Below are 19,893 nucleotides of genomic sequence, written 5' to 3'. Positions count from 1 at the left end.
TGTAGGTTATATTTTTTAGCTCAAGCAGAGATTATTGCACTCATTAAATTTTTTAGCTATATGTTTCACTGTTTCAGAAGTTTATGAATGTGAACATTTCTGTTTAAAAAGCATTCAACTGGTTGATTTGCTAAAGTTCTACCATTTGAAGAATTATAAATTAACTGCAGGTAATAGAATCGAAGGGTCTTTCTTGAAAATTATCCAACAGCCTGAAGGATATATCAAGGTATGAAACTTTTGATAATTCATAATCATACTCGTATTGTTTTATCATCGTACACCGGTTCCTTTTCTTAGACTAAGATTATCCATGTCATGAAGGGATGTTATGGATGCATTTAGTTTTAATGTTATTTTTTGAAATATTTTTCAAAAGTATTTTCTTTATGAATTTAATAGTGACAACAATTTTTACTTTGAAAGCAAAGAAGATAGGTAGGCATAAAAGGGGAAGAAGATGAAGGCCAAGAGGCAGGTAGAAAATTAAGTAGAAATAAAATTAGAATCTCATCCAAGTAAAGGTAAGAAGAGAATGTTTTTGTGGTAGAAGAGTGGCTGAGTAAAAACAAATCATGATGAAAAATGACAAAAATATATAAAAGATCAGAAGAGAGAAATGATGGAGCTGCAAAATGAAACTGCTAAAGAATGATTATATGAAGAGTGTATCATCTGAATAACTTGCAAGACCCCATGAAAAATAATCAGCTACCAACATCAGGAATATTGGGTGATTTTGCTTCAATCAACTGGAGAACTAACCATTGATGACCTGACTAAATTACATGAACAATGGCGATGGAAGAGTATTATGATAGTAGATTAAAAATAAAAAGTGGATGCATTAGTGTAAAAAGTAAATAGAAGAATAAGAAGTCTGCTGGAGCGTGCTATAAAAATATACAATAGAAGATGCTGGAGAAAAGGTCAAGCCAGATTGTTAAAAACAAGCTGTTATAACTTTGGCGACATGCAAGGGAATTCAGTAGCAAAAGTGGTTTGTTTAAATATGGCAGTGCCAGGTTTACCTTATTCACAGAAAAATTAACTTCTTGTATATTCTTTGTGGATCATAAAAAGGTATTTAATGGAGAACCAAGTCTAGCATTTAGAAAGCATGAAAAACGGGTATTGGAGAGACTCATTGATAGCACTTTCATTTTACTGTTGCGGAAGTTCTAGAGAAAACATTGGTATGAGTCTTAAATGAGATAAATGAGAGTCCATAAGTGATCTGTGTAACAGGATGAAGTGAGTAGATCTTGAAAGCATCAAAAGTGACTAAAGAGTGGAATGAAAGTTACTGGAATCAAAAGGAAGCTTATGGTAACAAAGTAATCAAAGTGGCTTGTGGACGCAGTATTAACTAAGGATTAAATGTAACATACACTATTGCAAGACATCCTCAGAACTACCAGGTGCAAATGGAGTAAGGAACACCCAAGATAAGAAAAATTTATTATATGAATGGATGGGAGAACCATGATTGTGACACCGGTGCTGACAGAGCAAGAAAAAAAAAAAGGAAGCAGACATAGGCTGGATGAAGTGGGAAGTTTGCTGCAACACAGTGTAGTACTGGTAAATAGGAGAATCACTTAGTAACTGAGCAAAATCAGTGATGTATGGATAATGCTCTTCTTTATTAAGCAGAGATATGGGTACAGTACATACAAAGGAAATGCTGAAGAGGATGAAGTGTGCTGGGAAGACCATTTTATAAGATTTCCAGAGGATGAAAAATATATGGCGATGTCAAAAAACTAAAAACAAAAACAAAAAAATGATAAGGTGGGGCACCTGATGTGAAGGGAGAGGAGCAGTCATAGTATAGGGGGAAGTAAGTATTGTCCAACCCTGTAAATGGATTTCATTTAATGATTTTGAGTAATGAGAACTGAGAATTCAGGAAGTGAGAATTCGTTATTGTTAGCATTTCAGCAGTATAACACTTTTATTAGACATTCCTGCTTCCTTAGGATCTGACTCCCAATAAAAAATTTGTCCAGCAATTTGCTGGTGTAGGTAAACAAACAGGCCCAGGTCTATGTTATTCAGTATTTATTGAATAACATGTCAAATTTCACACAATATGCTTTCTATTTCACTAACAAAAAAATATTAATAGTATACTTATTCTACACAAACATGTAACTTGTTCTCAGAACATAAGGACGGGGGGCTGCTGGTGGGTGGGGGGATCTGGGGGACTGCTGGACATGGCATAAAAAAAAGAAAAAACTTATGACCTCACTGCTGTTCAAGAACGAAGATATGTTTTATCCCTTCAGACTGGGAAGATTACACATCCTACAATTTTCTCTTCAAAGAAAATAAACCATGATACATGGCCAAAATATGTTCCCTGTCAAAAATTCAGCATACACCAAAGTGGTACTCATTGTACACTAGCACTAAACGTGAAAACCCTTAAGTAAACCTTGATACCTGAGTCAACCCAATAAGGAGGGATAAAACTCAAAACCAGTAGCCAACTTATCAGTGATTACCATCAAACCAGTAACATTAACTTACAATATCCTATCACTTGTGTGCACTCAATATTTTAATAAAATATTCATCTTTACACTCCTTGGTTACACCATTACCCATTGAATTGCACTATACAGTATACATCACAGATATTGGTAATATTTATAACATTTGTACACTTTACAATTTTTAATTAAAAATAACTTTCTCTTTTCTCTGTAACACAAGTGCTTGTTAATAAATTCAGATCATTTGAAGCATATACAAAATCCACCAAATGATATACCTCTTTTCTTCAAAAAGAATTTATGTGCCTATTTTTTATTTGTTTTTATTCAACTCAAGAGGTTTTCAGGAAGTGGATGTTCTGGGTCCCAAAACCCCCCCAGTCCCGCTGTGCCCCAGCACGCCGGCCTGTGGTAAACGGTGATCACGCCACGACAAGGTGCAACATATTCTTAGGGTAATGGTTTTAGTGTCTTTGCTTAGAAACTAGGTGTTTTTGATTTATTATAATCAAATATAACTATAAACATTTCTTGAAGAATTATACAGTACCAGTATCATATAAATTATTAAGAATCTAGACTTTGTATTTATACAAACAATGGTAAGTCAACACAGTCTAAATTTTTTTTATTTTTATTTTTTTTTTTTACTTTTTTACTTTTACTAATGTATCGACAGAGAGTGTTGTATTTGGTATGGTACAGCTGACTCCTCCTCCTTCCTGTGAGCCCCATGGCTGGTGGTAGCTGCCATGGATAGTTTTTCAGTGGCAGTCAAATTGGGCCACCTGGCACTGAAGGAATGATGGCCAGCAAGGCACACATACAGAGCCTAGTGATGCCAACAAATGTCACTACCAGTCTGCCATTCCCATTCTGCCACCACTACACCATGGCGCAGCTCACACAGGCCACGCACTACTGTCCACAGTTACTAGAGTCTACAACTTCTTACACAGTAAGGTGAGGCACAAGGTACAAAGAAAGACCATACGAGAGGTACAGAGGGCGGCAGTATGGGATGGTGAGGAGGCAAAACCATGTTACTGTTAAACCTCTCGCCTCCGGCAGCAACACCACCACACACCAGGTACCAGGCAATCTTATCATATAGGCCAATATGTACAAAGAGTAAAAATAATCATGTCTTTTGCTTATTTACATTGAGCCAGAACTAACAAGTACAAAAAGGTGGTGGTGACAGACTGATGTGATCTGCAGTATTGGCAGTGGGTAATAAATGACCCTTCAGGAAACAAATGATCCCTAAGCCATCTCGTTTAGGAAGTGAGCAGAACAATTTTGTAATTTTACTCCAAATATCTGTTGGCTGAAGACAATGAAACTTTGTCGTACCCAAGCCACATAACAAGTGGTCTGAACTAGGAAAGACATTTTCTTCATCCTCATTTCAAATGTTGTGGAGAAATTCTCCTATCTCCGCAAAGTGTTCCTCAGTCTTCAACCATTTATTACCAAGGTTGAAATAGGTTTACAGTTGACTTCACCTTTGCCCGTCCTGAGTGGTTAGGGACTGTTACAGATAGGCTTGCTGGGGCAGGACTGGCTGAAGGGAGTAAGGGAATGTGATTCACAAACACAGGAGGCCGGGGAGCAGGGCTGCAGCTCCTCAAATGGCACTGTTACAATAGTGCAGCACTGGCTCTCTCACACATGGCAAAGGACACAAACACACTGCTCCCCAAGTCTTTTTTTTTTTTTGTTTGTTTTTTTTTTTGTTTTTTGTTTTTTTGTACAGTTAACAACCGTTGTGGTCCGTAGAGGCAGAGGCAGTAGGGACACGATTGTGAGGGCTACAATGGCCCTGGGGACGGCGTCCCCTGCTTGCCAGGCACTGATCACGCAGCACTAAGTGTCCTTTCACTGGTGCACGTGGTGGCCCTTATTGCACCTCACTATGTGGCCCATCCCTCTGTTATTCTCGGTCGTTTGCTCAAGGGTGTATCATAATCACTGTGGTGAGCTCCTTCAGGTGATGCGTGTGATGTGGGAGTCAAGTGGCCTGTGGATATAAAAAGAGCAGTTTGCTTAGTTCATAAGCCTAAAATTATCCCATTTACAACTAAGACAAAACTATTTCATTTATGTAATTGTAATATAAAATAAGACAAACTACCTTGTGTATCTCCATGCAATTCTAGTAGAACAAAGGTTAAATATTACTGCCCATAACTTATGAAAGTGGATGCCAGGATGTGTTACATAAAGCAATGTATTGTTGACCAGATGAAAGTTGATTCATAAGTACAGCTCTGCCAGATTCTGATAAAAATTAGTTAACAATAATTGAAACTTATGTTGTTTTTCTTTTATTTCAGAAAAAATGTGCATAGAAATGTAAAATCATCACTGTTACTCATACTAACCTGAGAGTGAATTACTATACACGGAGTGTCCTGGGTGGTTGGAAGAGGGACCCAAATGAGATGGTGGAGCAGGTGATAAGTGTCCAGGGTCTGTGGATCCTGGTCTTTGCAGATGTGATGAAGGGATACAGTTAGGATCCCGAGGAGGACTGATAGGCTCTGATTTTATCGTAACAGGCGGAGAGGATCTCGGAGGTGGCGTTGAGGAACTGACACTAAGGTGTGGTAACCCAGAATGCGACATGCCTATTGACCCTGGATTCCACTAAAAGGAAGAGGTTAACTTGGTATTACCGAGTTTTGTACTGAGTAACATAATACTAATTAGTCTATGAATATCTTAAATACTCATGTTTCTGTTAGTACCTTCAATTGTGGAAAGATTCTAAAAAAGATAACATTTAATAGTTGCTTTAATTAACTACAGCAACTCTTGACATGTAACAAGCACCAATTTAGTTTTATAGTTTTGAATGAGATGGGAACACCCAGCATTTGTGGGTTTTAAGTTAAACATTAGAGATACCTTGCATCTTTTTTTCTGTATATGTAATCTATCATTGTCACTCACTATCTACTCTATGGAAAAATTTTACTGATGGGGAATGAATGTGGCAGTAAAGGTCAAGTAGTCTGTAAAAACTTAAATGTACTACAATTTTCTCTTCTTTCTCTAATGCTTTTGATGCTTCTTTCCCTGGTATTTTCTCTAATAAAGTAGGTTTGCTAATTATAATTTAACTAGTAGCCTATCAAAGAAATTCAGTGAAAAAAAAGTCTTTATGAACCCATTTTGAAGATAAATAAAACTTTGATATGCTTGAGGGCAGTCATAACCTAATGAACATGCTCTTTGCAAACAGTTAATCTCCCATGTATGTTATTATTCAAGGGCACCATGTTTTAAATGCAATATTTGTTAAATTATTTTCAAGTTATTAGTATAGTCTATTGTACATGCAGTGTCTAGTATCTTAAGCTGCCATATCACTGTACAGAACAGTACCTCAAACATTGTACAATTTATGTAAATCTCTCATGACTGTCAAACAAACCATTGCCTCATATAGCCTTATATGTTCTGTTTGCAAACTTAAACTGTATTGTACACACTTGAAATGGGTCAGGTTACTGGATAATAGTTTCTGAAATTTAGATGAAACCCTCTCACCTCTCTCAGTATGAACCCTAAATTTTATGAGATGAATACTTACGACCTTGCATTTCTTAAGTATAATCGTTTGCTTTAATGCTTTCAGTTGTGGTGATCTTATTTCTGTGAAGCTTCAAACATTCCATGCAGCTTCCCAGTGCTCTTCTAATCCACTTAGCTCTATTATTTAATACTGTAAATTTTTTAATTCTTCACAATTACTGTGAGCATCATCAGGAATCCCCATAAACCAAGCCACAACACCGTTTATGTAAGATATCCATTTGTTCAATTTTGTGAGTGTTTATACAATACATGGTTTTAATTTATCTCTTAAGTTCATTAGGGTCTTTAGTAAGCTTTTTCCAGATATCATGACCCTAAAAGGCTAGATATATTTCTTACAATAAAAATATAATTTTTTGCCAATTACTTTTACATAATTCATATTTCTTTGGAGTCACATTCAAAGAAAATGTGTACTATTGCCTTCTGCAGTCTCACAAATCTTCTCATGAGTCCTTGAGAAGAGTTACAGAGAACTTGACTATCTTGCTTTTGTTGAGGAATATAACGACACACAAAGCAATAGTTTGTATTTTCATGGGAACACTACTTCATGTTTTGATTAATAAAGACATGCATTTACACAAATATATCACTGCTTATCAGAACCAGACTAATGACAAAAGACTATATAAGAAACAAAGTTATCCTTTGCTACTGACTCTTAAAATTTGGTAATGCTTTGGAGTTTTGAAGGGTATCATCATCAAATATCCTGCCTAAGTTAATGGGAGAATTAAGATTCCAGTTAGATTTCTCACGTGAAAGGAATAACTGGTATTAGTCTCCTGTATCAGGCAGCAAAATTCTGCAGGATGGTACAGGAATTACTTATATTGCAAGAAACCTTCCCATTACCTAGCTATAGCCCAAGCTTAACCTTCATGGCTGTGGTTGGTAATGTTGTACTGAGAAAGAGAGATAAAAAATACTAATTTTTAAATTTTCAATAATACGTTTCACATGTGATGATTCTTTAAATTCAGGTAAAATTTGTTTCTTATTCTTCACACCAAAGCAGTCTAAATATTTATACAAGGCCAATAAATAATTTCTCAAAATAATTTTATACCTGGTAGTGCCTATGCAAGTCATTACATTTACAAAAAGGATCTGGTTAATAATAATAATTCCTATGACAAACAAAAAAATATTTTTCCTATTTTACCCTTCCCTACTTCTGTCCAGATCTCGTGAGAAGCTGAATTTGGTACTGCAGAAGCATGCCAATATTAGTAGTACGTGAAAAATACTCAATTACAATTTATAACAAAAAATTCAAATTTTCTTACGTGCAGAGAATTTATGGGGTTGAGAGAGATGTCATTATTCAACGGAAACTCCTGATGAGAAAATGAGTTCATTGAGGAGTACGTCATTGATGAATTACCGCCAGCAGCTGTCTGGAGTGAAACAACAGGAGTATTCAAAGATGGTGATCCAGGTCGAGGCGTCTACAAAAAAAAAGGGGGAGGATATTTATCACTTGGAGACTGCTTTTGTACAAGGGGTATTGCTTCATATGCTTTACACAAACCTTTTTCTTTTTTATAAACTAGTTCCATGTAGTATACAATAAAAAGTATCAATTTTACCATTTTGTTTTCATATGAGGTTATGATGAATTGGTGCATTAATTATTAATGACAGCTTCAAAAAATTTTTTTTAAATATTTAGAGAAGCATATCTAAATTGCATTATTACTCTATGCATAATCATTTACACAGACTCCTTCATAGTCCTGTTTATTAGCTATTTTCTCTTCTTTATTCCTGAATCTTGTCATTATACCCGTTCCTCATTAAGGGTGGCAGTAATTACGTTACCATTCATGTTCCTTTAGCTACCGTAAAGAAAAAAATTGGTAATTCATACAATACAATAGGTCAACTTACCGTCTGTGCTTGAGAGTTTGGGATGAGGACTCGCAAATTTGGTCTGGTTGGTGAATGGGTCTTGGAGGAGTGTGGCCGACTGAGGAGTCCAGGGGAAGGTGCACCTCCATGTGGAAGAGGGGAAGTTGAGCCAGGGTATCCATTCGAGCCATTCATATCAAGCATTCCACTAGAAGATCCAGGACGTGGCGACAGAGATGCGTGTGACATCTGAGGTGAGGGCTGCATCAGTCCTGGGTCATAACCCGTATTGTTGACAGGCACTGTGACTGCCATACTATTGTAGTTATTAAGGTTTACTGGTTGCTGTAATGGAAAGGAGAAAATAAAATTGATTTGCAATTGCGGACTCACTATTTTTCAATAACCTTTCCCACTTTTCAGTGATACACTAGATACATTGTAAAAATGTACCACACAAGTGAAAATAAAAAAATACTTTATCTACTGAAATAAGTTACTGACACCTGCAAAACACAACTTTGTCAAGAGAAATTAATAGTTTGTTCAAATTAGACAATGAGAGGATTTCACTTCCAAATCATAATTTTCATTAACTTGATACTGAGAGGGGCATCGTAATGGAATACAGGCAGTCCCCGGGTTATGACAGGGGTTCCGTTCTTGAGACGTATTGTAAGCCGAAAATCGTCATAAGCCAGAACATTGTCAAAAATCCTAAGAAAACCTTACTTTTAATGCTTTGGGTGCATTAAAAACTGTAAACTGCATTGCATTTTTCATAAAAAAAAACCCCTTCAAATATTGATTATTTTGCATTTTTGGAGTCATATTTCTTCTGCCAGATCAGCATTGTGCAGCCAGGAACTGCCTGTATATGTACACGTATTTGTTTGCATCTTTATTTTTGAGTTATTGTGGTCTATAATTGTACCTGCTTTTATTTTATTCTTCCTTTACTTTAATTTGACAATATTTGATAAGTGCAGGTGACAGAAAAGGTTAAGTGCTATTTTATCTAGGTTTTATATTATCCTATTATATATCCACCATCTTTACCGCATGACCAAACCCTACCAAAATACTTTCATATATAGTACCAACATTTATACAACTTACAATTTATCTCTCTCTCTCTCTTCCATTCTTGTGTCTAGTCCTACCATAATCCATAATAATTCTTCCTAAATACTTCATTGGATCAATTATGCCTTGGCACTCTTCTACCATATTATACATATTCATTGCTCCATCTTCCTAGTTAAAAGTTGTACTCATAGTGTTAAGTCTTGCTCATATTTACACTCAATTTTCTTCTCTTACAAACATTTTCAGTTTTTCTTCACTACCAACAATCATCATTATATGAACTCCAAAGATCAACCATCATAAACCATTTCAAACAAAATTTTCTGATCCCACACATAACTGTGCACTTACTGGATGGTAAAAAAGTGCCTTCCTAGACAAATTACAAAAGTGCAGTAAAATTTCATAGTAAGAAAACAAAATATAGAATATTCTGTATAATGACTTACTAAGTTTTTCCTGATCATTAGTTACCCTAACTAGCCTTCTTTTTTTTTTAAGTGAATTCAGTGTTAAAGACATTTAACACTGCATATTCAAATTCCTTTCTAAGGTGGCTGGGCCAGAGTCATTCAGAAATTACCGGTTATCTTTACTATGTCTTAATTTGTTTCATACATTCTTTTGAAGGATAAAAGATGAGTTATAATAATAAGAAAAAAATGGTGCAATATTCCAGATGACTTTTTATTGAAATAATTCAAAGGATGCATACAAGACTGACTGCCAACTGAGTATCGCTCTATTGAAAACTGAAGGTGCCGGGCAATTTTCTTTCTTTATATGAGAACCACGCATTCCACACATCATAACCAGTAGGTTATACCTGCATATGAGCGCTGAAATTAGAAACTGCTACCTTCCTCTTATTTTTTAAATTACTCAAAGATACCTCCAAATGAATACACAAGTCAATTTCCCTCAGTCAACCCAAGTACCATCAACAACTCACCCGACTTCCGTTGATCTGATTGCGTTGCATCATCAACGTGAATTCCTCATCAATTTTGTTGTATTTGGCTTCTGTCCGGGGAGTGAGAGAGTATTCCTGATCTGGGTCGGGGGAATCTGGAGACTGCAAGCCATTCTTGTGTTCTTTCTTGTTCAGAGCCTGTGAGGGGAGGGTCAGTACATGCAATCATTATTCAACTGGAAGAAGATGTTTCTCTACTACTGAAAGGAAAATGTTATTCTTTTGCATTCAGGTTTACGTCTAAGACATCTCTTCATTTTAAGTGTCAGAAATCTGACGTTAAGTTTTTCCTTTGTGTTTTTGCCGTAATAACTTGATCATTTAATGGCAATCTGCGAAAATATCAGTTCCGAGGAACGTTCCTCGCGTTAATCTTTAACTAATGTCCTACGGACGACAGCTTGGAAACTTGAGTGACAACCCCGAAAGGCCACTGGTTTGGTTCTCTATTTTAATCATGACCATCCGGTGTGCAGCGTCATTTTAAAGGAATTCTGAGCAAAACTACACTTTTTTTTTTATTTTTCTAAAAATAACGCTATGTCGTGAAAGTTTACAGCACTCCAGAGAATATGATATTGACTGTCTATTTTCATTTCTACCGATTAATGTCAAGTGCGCGCTCTATACTGAATTGTCTCAACCACGAGAGAGAATTTTGCACAAACATCAACCTGTGTTTGATCAATCAATCAATCAATTTTCTAAACCTAAATAAAAAGCCAGTCTTCCTTTCTTAATTCCTGACATAAGGAAGGCGTCTTTTCTGTTATCGTTAGACCTACTTCCCTAATAACGTGAGGCTCTGAACGAGAAACAATACTTCGGTAAACCTGAACTAAACCTACTATTATTATGAAGATTTAGCATCGCTGCGAGTTTCCAGTACACTATACCCGAAGTCGGATGACTGCAATAAAAAGCGAAACATGATTTTTTTTGTACTTAAAAAAAAATAATCATACAAATTGAACCCCATCCTCACAACCAGCTGGCGAACAGGGAAGCCTTGTTAGTGCTAAGCTAGCACACCTGCTACAAGGTTGCCTAAGCTAGTACATCTCCAACTTATGCGTCTTTTTTTTTCTAAATGATCTTGTGGGCATTAACCAAAATCTTATTACAAGAAATTGTTCAATACCTTCACTTACAAGGCAAGATGAAAGGGAACTGTTCTTAATAATCAAAGAGATTTAGGTCTAAAGACTAAGCCAAAGTCATTTTAAATTTGAATTATAGCTGCCTGGAAATTCATGTTTTCTCTCAATTAGAGCACCAAAGTCGGGCAATACACTGGAAATGAAACGGTCAGCACTAGTACTTATAACAGGCTGATTCTCCGTGCTCATGGCTCCCCGATTCAAGTCCTGAGGTGTCTGTTGAAAGCGATATCACCTGACTCTTGACAGCGATGTCAACAAAGTACAACATTGCATGACGTAATGCACTTGAATTCTAATATCGAATCTAAAAGGTTTTTTCTCCTAGAACTCCGACGCTGCTATTGTAATTTTGAAATGTTAATGTGCATTCGTCAACATGAAAAATAATAATTTAACATTTTACACTTGTTTTAAACAAAATTTATTCAAAGAATAAAACTAAAATACATATCCTAGATGTTCAAGATGACTGGGAAATGCACAACTCAAAGTTTTCTCCCTGGCCTACTGACTGACAAAACAGAACTTTTTCTTTTTTTACCTATAGTAGTTTGCAAACTGAAAACTAACCTTTGATTACGAATTCAAGTACTCTATCCGAAACATAGAAATCGACCTTGTAAAAAATGCACAGTAAAAGTACATGGTTCAAAGTGTAGCATTCCTTTTTATACCTTTGACAAATACACGACTAACACGAAGGCCTTTTTTTCATTAACATTTTACATTACTCTTCTCACAGCATGTACTTCCCACCAAACCCATGGCAATTCCTATCCTCTGTCCAGACATAACCTCACCAAACAGTTTTAAAGTGACCTTGAGTAATCATTACCGAGGAGGCAACCTGTGGTCAGATTACACAACAGCCCCATACAAGGAGAGAAATAAGCTCACGAACCAGGCTTCCCGTAACACCTTGATCAGATTAACCTATCTAAATGTACGTCTTCAAACTCCCTCTTCTCCAGCCTCGCTTTCAGGGATTCTAGACTTTATTGTCTCTTTGCAGTCATCTTGACTATGGTTTGGCATCTAACAGATGGTAAATCTTAATAGTCGTTCGGGGATTTGGTTTCTGAGAGCTTTCGAACTTCTGTCTCAGGTTAAGGGACTTGTTTTTTTATCATGTCGACTCTACTTAATATTTCTTCCACGATTTGCTAGGCGAGTATCTTTGATGTTATTTATTAATGATGTATAGTCTTTCAATATTTTTAACTAACTTTTCTAAAATGCCAAAATACTTTAAATCGACAAATGTTTGGCCTTTTCATACATAAATTCCAATCCTATCTCATTAACGTTGCTGGAAAACTTTTTATCTTTTTAGAGCGATCACTTATTGATAGAACTTGATTCATAATAAAGAAAACTCGTCTGATAAACCCGTTAAATTAATATTCTGATAGGCTCTTCCTTAATTTTTGTTTTGATATCTTAAAATTTTCTGACCAACACTTAACCTAAAAAAGGACAAAAAATATTCCGTCATATATTCACTATCCGACCATTATTACTGAAGTCTGAATTTCGATACTAAGCTATAGTTGCTCTTTTTAAATCATTCTTCATTTGACCTCGAATTTCATAGACAAAGTACGAGTACTAAAGGCACGTTCAAGAGCCCAATTAACCCAATATTACTCTCATCTTGAACGCACCCTTGTTTTTTAATGAAGTACTTGCCGCCCTAATTTTTTTTTTAACTCTGGGTTAACCGACTTCGTTGGAAAAAGAACTATGGTTTGAGGTTCTTTAAGCTCTATTAATAACGGATTTTCATATTTAAACTCTTAGCAAACTTACCTGGTGGGAAAAGGATACATATTTATGTACAAAATCTTAACATTTCAGTATGCTATATAGAGTAATTCATAGCCTTAATACAAGAAAATATAACAATACTGGCTTTTTAAAATTTCTGAACTGTGATTGGCAATACTGAGTAAAATCAATAAACTATTGTAGCAGTAGACTGAGTAAAACTGCCTAACTAATTTGAAGAAAAAAAATTCAGGTAAAGCCTTATATTCCTTTACCTTCTAAAATCAATTAATCGAACAATGCGACCTTATTCAAAACTGCTGATATTTATAATTATGTGATAAAATACAAAAAAATCTGGAAAAATACTATATTCGATTACTGACAGTGAGACTGATTCCACTATGTAAACAATAAGAAAAAATATATATGAATGCGTTCTATACTCAGACAGAGAAGCACACATTTATGTATATATATATATAAGTATTCTAAACACACTTGTCTACTCTAGGACACATGCCACCTACTCCTTTATTTTTTTTAAAAATGAGACTCAAATAAGAATAGATTAGCTATGGACTAATTTCACTACATGCTTGATAATGAAGCTTATGTTGTCGCATGCATGCTAGGACTACCTTCATTAATATGTTAAGTGTAACGTAAAGTAAATAATCGCTCCATGCTACGTCTTCATTTTATTATTCTTCCTCTTCTAAGAACGGAACTATTTAGTGACACTTGTATTTTTTAAAGACAGTCTTTCATCAGAGGCGTTTATATCAGTTATATGAAACACTCCAACATGCCAGTTCGTATACAGTCGAAGCCCTGACCTATCATTACGATTCTATTCCTTTCATTATTTTTATTAATATCATCATCGTTATTATCATTAATATTATTTCACGTCTCTTCGTCATGAGTTTTTTTAGATCAGCTTGCGTTCAAAATAATTTGCCCTTGTTCAACATTAGGGAAAATTCTTTTCGAAAAAAACATGAGAGATTTGGAAATTGCTTTTGCGATTAGATCGGCGTCATCAGAATGCCTTCATTTTTCCATGTTTTTCTCTGCAAATGGAAATGATTTCAAGTGCCGTTTCATGTGTCCCGCACTTATCACGGACTGAATGCAATATTTGAGAAAAAAAATACACAAAAATTCTCCATAAAAACACTAAAAGTATTTGATCACGACCAAACCAAATATATATGACACTTGGTAAATCGGGTATGCTTCAACAAATAATTATTCATATCAATAAGAGTATGATCATAAATACATATCTCATAATAATGGACAAAGTGATAAGAGTCCCTTTTTAAATCAGCACCAAGTAATAATACCGACTGAATCAAGTTATTATCTTTGTGAGCACCAAAGTGATTGAATGCACAAGACACGGGAATTTAATTTCTAAAAGTTTACAATATTGAACCTTGAATGACAAAAATGGAAAATTTTACTAGTTTTTTTCATGGGGGACTTTTCAACTTGGACTTAAACTACTTCACAAGCTCGTACGCAATATATATATATATATTATATATATAATATATAGATATATATATTATATAATATATATAGATATTATATATATATATATATATGTGTGTATATATATATATATATATATATATATATATATATATAATAGTAATGTACCAATACATTCCTGAGAATGCAATTAGAGTCTTGTGATCATTCTTATTCTCCCAAAGGTTGGTGAAATATCCATTTGTGAAGACGAACCCGCCAACTTAAGGTTATCAATATCTTTAAGATTTTTTTAAACCTTTGAAAACTATAGGGGAATACTTTCTTGCGTATAATACTAATCTCATATGTGAACTGGAAGTTGCTTGTTAACCAACACAAACTCACCAACCATTAGTTTAATACACACAACTGGGATAATTTTTTTCATAGTTGAGGCAAATCTAGAAAAAATACTCTTTAAAATTATCTGTATGAAAATATGAAATAATTTTTGACTTTAGATGCTCAAATACTTTGGAAGTTGTATATAATAAAAACTTAGATACTGAAGTGACCAAAAAAAAAAACCTTAACACATATATAATGTAAGGACTCTTCACATAAATTTGGAGAAAAACACACCATGATAAAAAAATATAACAATAATGAGAACTTGTCTTGTTTGGTATATAATGCAATGAATATATAATAATGACATACTGTATATGCATATATATAATATTACCTCTACTATATCGTTATTAGTCCTGGACTCATGTGGTTCATTGTATTCGGTGTATTTGAGCAACACCTTGTCCATATCAGTGGAGGCATATTGAAAGAGTTTGTTGCTAGAGTTAAAGATGATAAGCGCAATCTCGCAATCGCACAAAACCGAGAGCTCGTAGGCCTTTTTCATAAGACCGAACTTGCGCTTTGTGAAAGTTACCTGTGGACGATACAAACGAGCGGGGCTGTTAGCTCTCAAACCACACACACACACACACATACACGCGCGCGCGCGCACGCACGCACACACATCGTATACCACAACCACTACATAATTATGGTAATGGCAAAAGGAAAATCATAGTATAAAGGTGCTGCTTGGGGTCGGGGAGAAGGAAGGAAGGAAGGAAGGCGGGCGAGTGGCGCTTCCACTTCTGCCGGAGACATAATCTGCATTTAATTCTTTGGCTGTCCTCCACGTTTTCTATGAGTTGATAGGTTTCCCGTTTTCTTTTCAGTCTTACGTTCACTAAAGTTGAGAAAGCATAAAATTGAAATTACTATTGAATCACCCTTGATTATAATGAGTTCAGGCTTTCTTTGACTATTGCCCAATTCCTCAAATATAAAATTGAAATTTATAGTGATTAATCATAAATGATAAAAGGGGTATTTTGAGGACTACAAAGCAGAAATGAGACAAGTCAGCCAGTGGCGCCTCCATTCCTCCTCTCTTCTTCCCGAAATTTGTTAGTAGGACAAAAATGAAAAAGCAGACACAACACTGCCGACACATTGGTTTGTAAATACACTGTGAAGTCACACTCGAAGCTGGTAATCCTACAGCTAGCTGTAATAAAACAAGAATGAAAAAATAAAAGCAATTGAAAAAATAACAAGCAATGGCAGCCAAAGAGACAGAAAAAAAGACGTTCTTCATTTTATTTTATGGGGGAAACGAGTGGAGAGAGAGAGATAGAGAGAATGTAGAGAGAAAAATCAAATGAATTAGTAAAACTCGGCACAAAGACGACTGACTGCTGGGATAAGGGGAATGGGAGTCAAAATGAGTTTTTCTATATAAATATATATATATATATATATATATATATATATATATTATATATATATATATATATATATATATATATATATATGCGAACGCGCATAGAGGAATATGCACATGCACATATATTAATATATATATATATATATATATATATATATATATATATATATATATATTTCATTAGGGAGTTATTTGAGGTTGTGGTGGTTGGGGTGGAGGGGGAGAGAGGCCTTTGAGGGGGGGGGGGGGCGACTATGTGACTCTCTACCTCAATAATGTTCTTGTTGGTCAAACTTTCATGGGGCTCATTGTACTCGGTGTACTTGAGTAACACCTTGTCCATGTCCGTCGACGCATACTGGTACAATTTGTTTGAGGAAGAAAATATAATGAGGGCAATCTCACAGTCGCACAGGACCGACAGTTCGTACGCCTTCTTCATGACCCCGAACTTTCTCTTATTGAAGGTCACCTGTAGATCAGCTTTGGTCAGTTTACACATGGATTTATAAACAGGAAGTCTGGCAGCACCTGCTCGCTAAGAAAAATTCTCAAAAGTAATGACATTAGTAGGAAATAACTGACATCATAAATGGGCTTAATACTAAACATGAAAAAGAATCTTATGCAAATAATACTGCAACTTACATTAGTACAATTATGGAATACTTTTACATTGATGAAACAATTTAAATTTCTAATACAGTAAAATTTATGGAATACAGCTGATAGAAAGATAGATAGATAGATAGATATATATGAGGATAGGAGGAGAGTTTTAGTCTATATAGAAATGCTAACAAAATATGAGTAAAAATTACATAACTACGTACCGTACTTTAAAAACAAATACGAAGACAATTCCTACAAAAATCCAGCATATCCTTTTAAAAAATATATTAACAATTTTTCCCCAACAAAACACCCGAGAGCGAAAATAAAAGGCTTAACCAAATGTCAAACCACGCATTATACGAAGAATACAAGAATTAAGGTTAATTCCGAAATGGCGTAATGAGGCCTGATTCAATAACACCCAGTGATGGATTTACATCAAAGGACTCTCTCTCTCTCTCTCTCTCTCTCTCTCTCTCTTAGGACTCCCGTTCCCCATCCCCATTCCCCCGTATTAGGCCTGAGCAAAACGCAATCATTAAGGATATTAAGACCAAGGACTCGTTTCAACCTGCCCCAGATGAAGACGACTACGATGCTTAACTCCCGCCAACTTCAAAAGATGTCACGGCTGTCAAAATTACGCACTCCTCCAAAATAGGACATCACCAGAGAGAGAGAGAGAGAGAGAGAGAGAGAGAGAGAGAGAGAGAGAGCTTCTCTGCCCAGGCTCACTTGGCAGCAGAAGAAGTAGCAGGAGAAAGAGTCACGAGTAAAAGGGGCGTACAAATTAACCATTAGGTAAATTTAAGCCAGTGACTCACTGCGTGGGAAGGTGGGCGGTGCATTTGGTTATTCAAAAGGAAATAACATTAAACGAAGTTATCAAACACCATATGCATGTGTGTGATATATATATATATATATATATATATTATAATCAAAGTACAGAAAATGTAACCAACTGAGAATTAGACTTAGCGATAATTCCTGCACGCAAATAAAGCGACGCCATCTGTGACAAAGTAACCCCCCCCCCCCCCTCAAAGACATAAAAATAGCCATGAAACTAAAATGACCTTCGTATCTAAACAGCGTCATTCCAAAGCAGGTCACCGACCCTGGCAAATGATGCAGACGCAATCGTTTATGGATTTACCGCTGCCATTTAAACGCTCTATTAAGTTTGTTCAAGAGCCCCTGACACAAGGTCCTTATGTCCTTACGATCGAGTTTTCTTTATTAATTTGTTGCTTGTTACGTCAACATAAATACAACTAGCTTTTCGCCTGTTTGTGTGAATGTATCTCATAAAACGAGTGTCCTGGTGAATGGTAAGTTTGTCATCGAATTATGTATTCTCACACGTTTGAATAAATGTGTTTCATTAAAAAAAATCTGATGAACGATAAATTATTAATCGATTTAAATATGTACCTCAACAAGTTGTATGGAGATTAACTTGTATATTTATGAAAATGAAGGAAAACAGAGGATTTTAAAAAATTAAATTCCATAATTGCCTCAAGATAAAAATAAAAAGTAATATCACCTTCTCACATGTTTTTACATATGCATCGTGTAAGCAAACAAACGTCCTGCCGATTGGTAAGATTGTTAATCGAATATGCACCTTACTAAGTTGTGCAGAGAATAAACTTATGCCTTCATGAAAACCAAGGAAACCTATAATTTTCGTTGTATTTAAATTCCAGCATATTCCTCATGGTCAAAATTCATATCACCAAACAAACTCGATGCAACCATGAGAAAGAACATAGACTAAAAGTATAAGTCAGGATTGCAGAAATAACTCTCTCTCTCTATTCAAACTCATTCAGATAGGCCTATTGTCTGCAATTTACTGCCAGACCTCGCCACACGGCCTCAAGAGGAAGCTAGGCGGCCAAGGAAGCTATCTGAAATACGTGGAATGTGAATAATTTCTTTTAACAACAGACAAGCGGCAATACTCCTGTTGCTTATTTCTCAAGGAATGTTCGACTGATTATCAACTTGAAATCCAATACGCAAGACTAATACAGCAACCATCTGATTGTCCGTAGTTATGAAGAATTACAGAAAATATCTTCGTAATCCGAAATACATGTCTGTTATAAATAAAAAAGAAACAGAATGCATAATAACCTACTATATAAATAAAGAAATATTACCATATAATAATACATATAAGCCAGATTTCTAAAGAGTGAAATGATGATTAAGCATGGCTAAAAATTGCCATTTCAAATAAATATGAGAAAATATTGGCGATAGTTCACCAACTCCTACATATTGCAACAATGGCAAAATCATCCATGGTCGCAAATACGCTATGAGATAATAGTTTTCCAAAAATGATATGAGAAAGAAATAGCCAATAATACAAGAGGCCCTAGCAAGGCGAATCCTGTGATTAATCCACATGATGCTCTCCTACAATAAAGAACTAGGAACTGCGCAAATGGTAATTCAGCCAACCAGACAATACCCCGAAATAAAACCGATGGATGAAAAGGTGTTCAATTTTCCCCCCTCTTCAAATTAGTGATACGCAAGTCATGGCGGGCAGAGAGAGAACGAAACATAATGAAATATGGCGCGCGAGGTCCGCAGACTTTTCCAACTGCCAGCCCTAACACTGATGAGAGCAGCGTTGCACGTTAATGCCACTTCGTGCAAAACACCGCTGTTATGGCCTAGATCGTACAAGCGAAACGATGGATCCTCTTCAAGGTATATTTACCTCCGAAAATGGAGCGTCATTCACGTCATCAATGGGTGACGCAACGCCTGTAATACTTTGATATTTCATATATTTCATTCTCCAGGGTCAAGTATTCAATATTACACGGCCAACAGGGCTCCTACGTGTTTTAAAACTCTCCCTACCGCACTCTGTACCGGCATGAACGTGAATCCAAACATACGTAATATTTACATGAAGCCTACACTATGACATCTCACCTTATCAGAATAAGGAAAATTACAGGGAATTACAGAGAGATCAAGAAGACGACCCTGAACTTGAAATCA

At 35.6% G+C, this 19,893-nt stretch overlaps 1 protein-coding gene and 1 long non-coding RNA gene across 18 annotated transcripts in view; one reads left to right on the top strand and one right to left on the bottom strand.

Annotated features, from left to right (window-relative positions):
• Positions 1–9,096, top strand: part of LOC135200887 (uncharacterized) — a 32,721-nt gene extending 23,625 nt beyond the window's left edge. For both annotated transcript variants that reach the window (XR_010311387.1, XR_010311388.1), the window contains one exon: positions 4,844–9,096. This is a non-coding gene — a long non-coding RNA (uncharacterized LOC135200887). The remainder of the gene's footprint in view (positions 1–4,843) is intronic.
• Positions 2,048–19,893, bottom strand: part of LOC135200885 (myocyte-specific enhancer factor 2-like) — a 696,318-nt gene continuing 678,472 nt past the window's right edge. For 13 of the 16 annotated variants that reach the window (XM_064229610.1, XM_064229608.1, XM_064229623.1 and 10 more), the window contains 6 exons: positions 15,190–15,393; positions 10,009–10,167; positions 8,007–8,312; positions 7,403–7,564; positions 4,892–5,156; positions 2,048–4,527 (listed from right to left, as the gene is read on the bottom strand). In XM_064229610.1, the coding sequence (XP_064085680.1) occupies positions 4,421–4,527; positions 4,892–5,156; positions 7,403–7,564; positions 8,007–8,312; positions 10,009–10,167; positions 15,190–15,393 (1,203 nt within the window). In that variant the 3' untranslated portion in view covers positions 2,048–4,420. Of the gene's footprint in view, positions 4,528–4,641; positions 4,788–4,891; positions 5,157–7,402; positions 7,565–8,006; positions 8,313–10,008; positions 10,168–15,189; positions 15,394–16,510; positions 16,715–19,893 lie in introns of all 16 variants that reach the window. The other 3 variants (XR_010311386.1, XM_064229613.1, XM_064229622.1) reach the window with 3 other exon arrangements.

Source organism: Macrobrachium nipponense, chromosome 27 (assembly GCF_015104395.2).
Source record: "Macrobrachium nipponense isolate FS-2020 chromosome 27, ASM1510439v2, whole genome shotgun sequence".
Lineage (NCBI taxonomy): Eukaryota > Metazoa > Arthropoda > Malacostraca > Decapoda > Palaemonidae > Macrobrachium > Macrobrachium nipponense.
The sequence above is the reverse complement of the archived record's forward strand: the minus strand, read 5'-3'. Positions and strand labels throughout refer to the sequence as shown.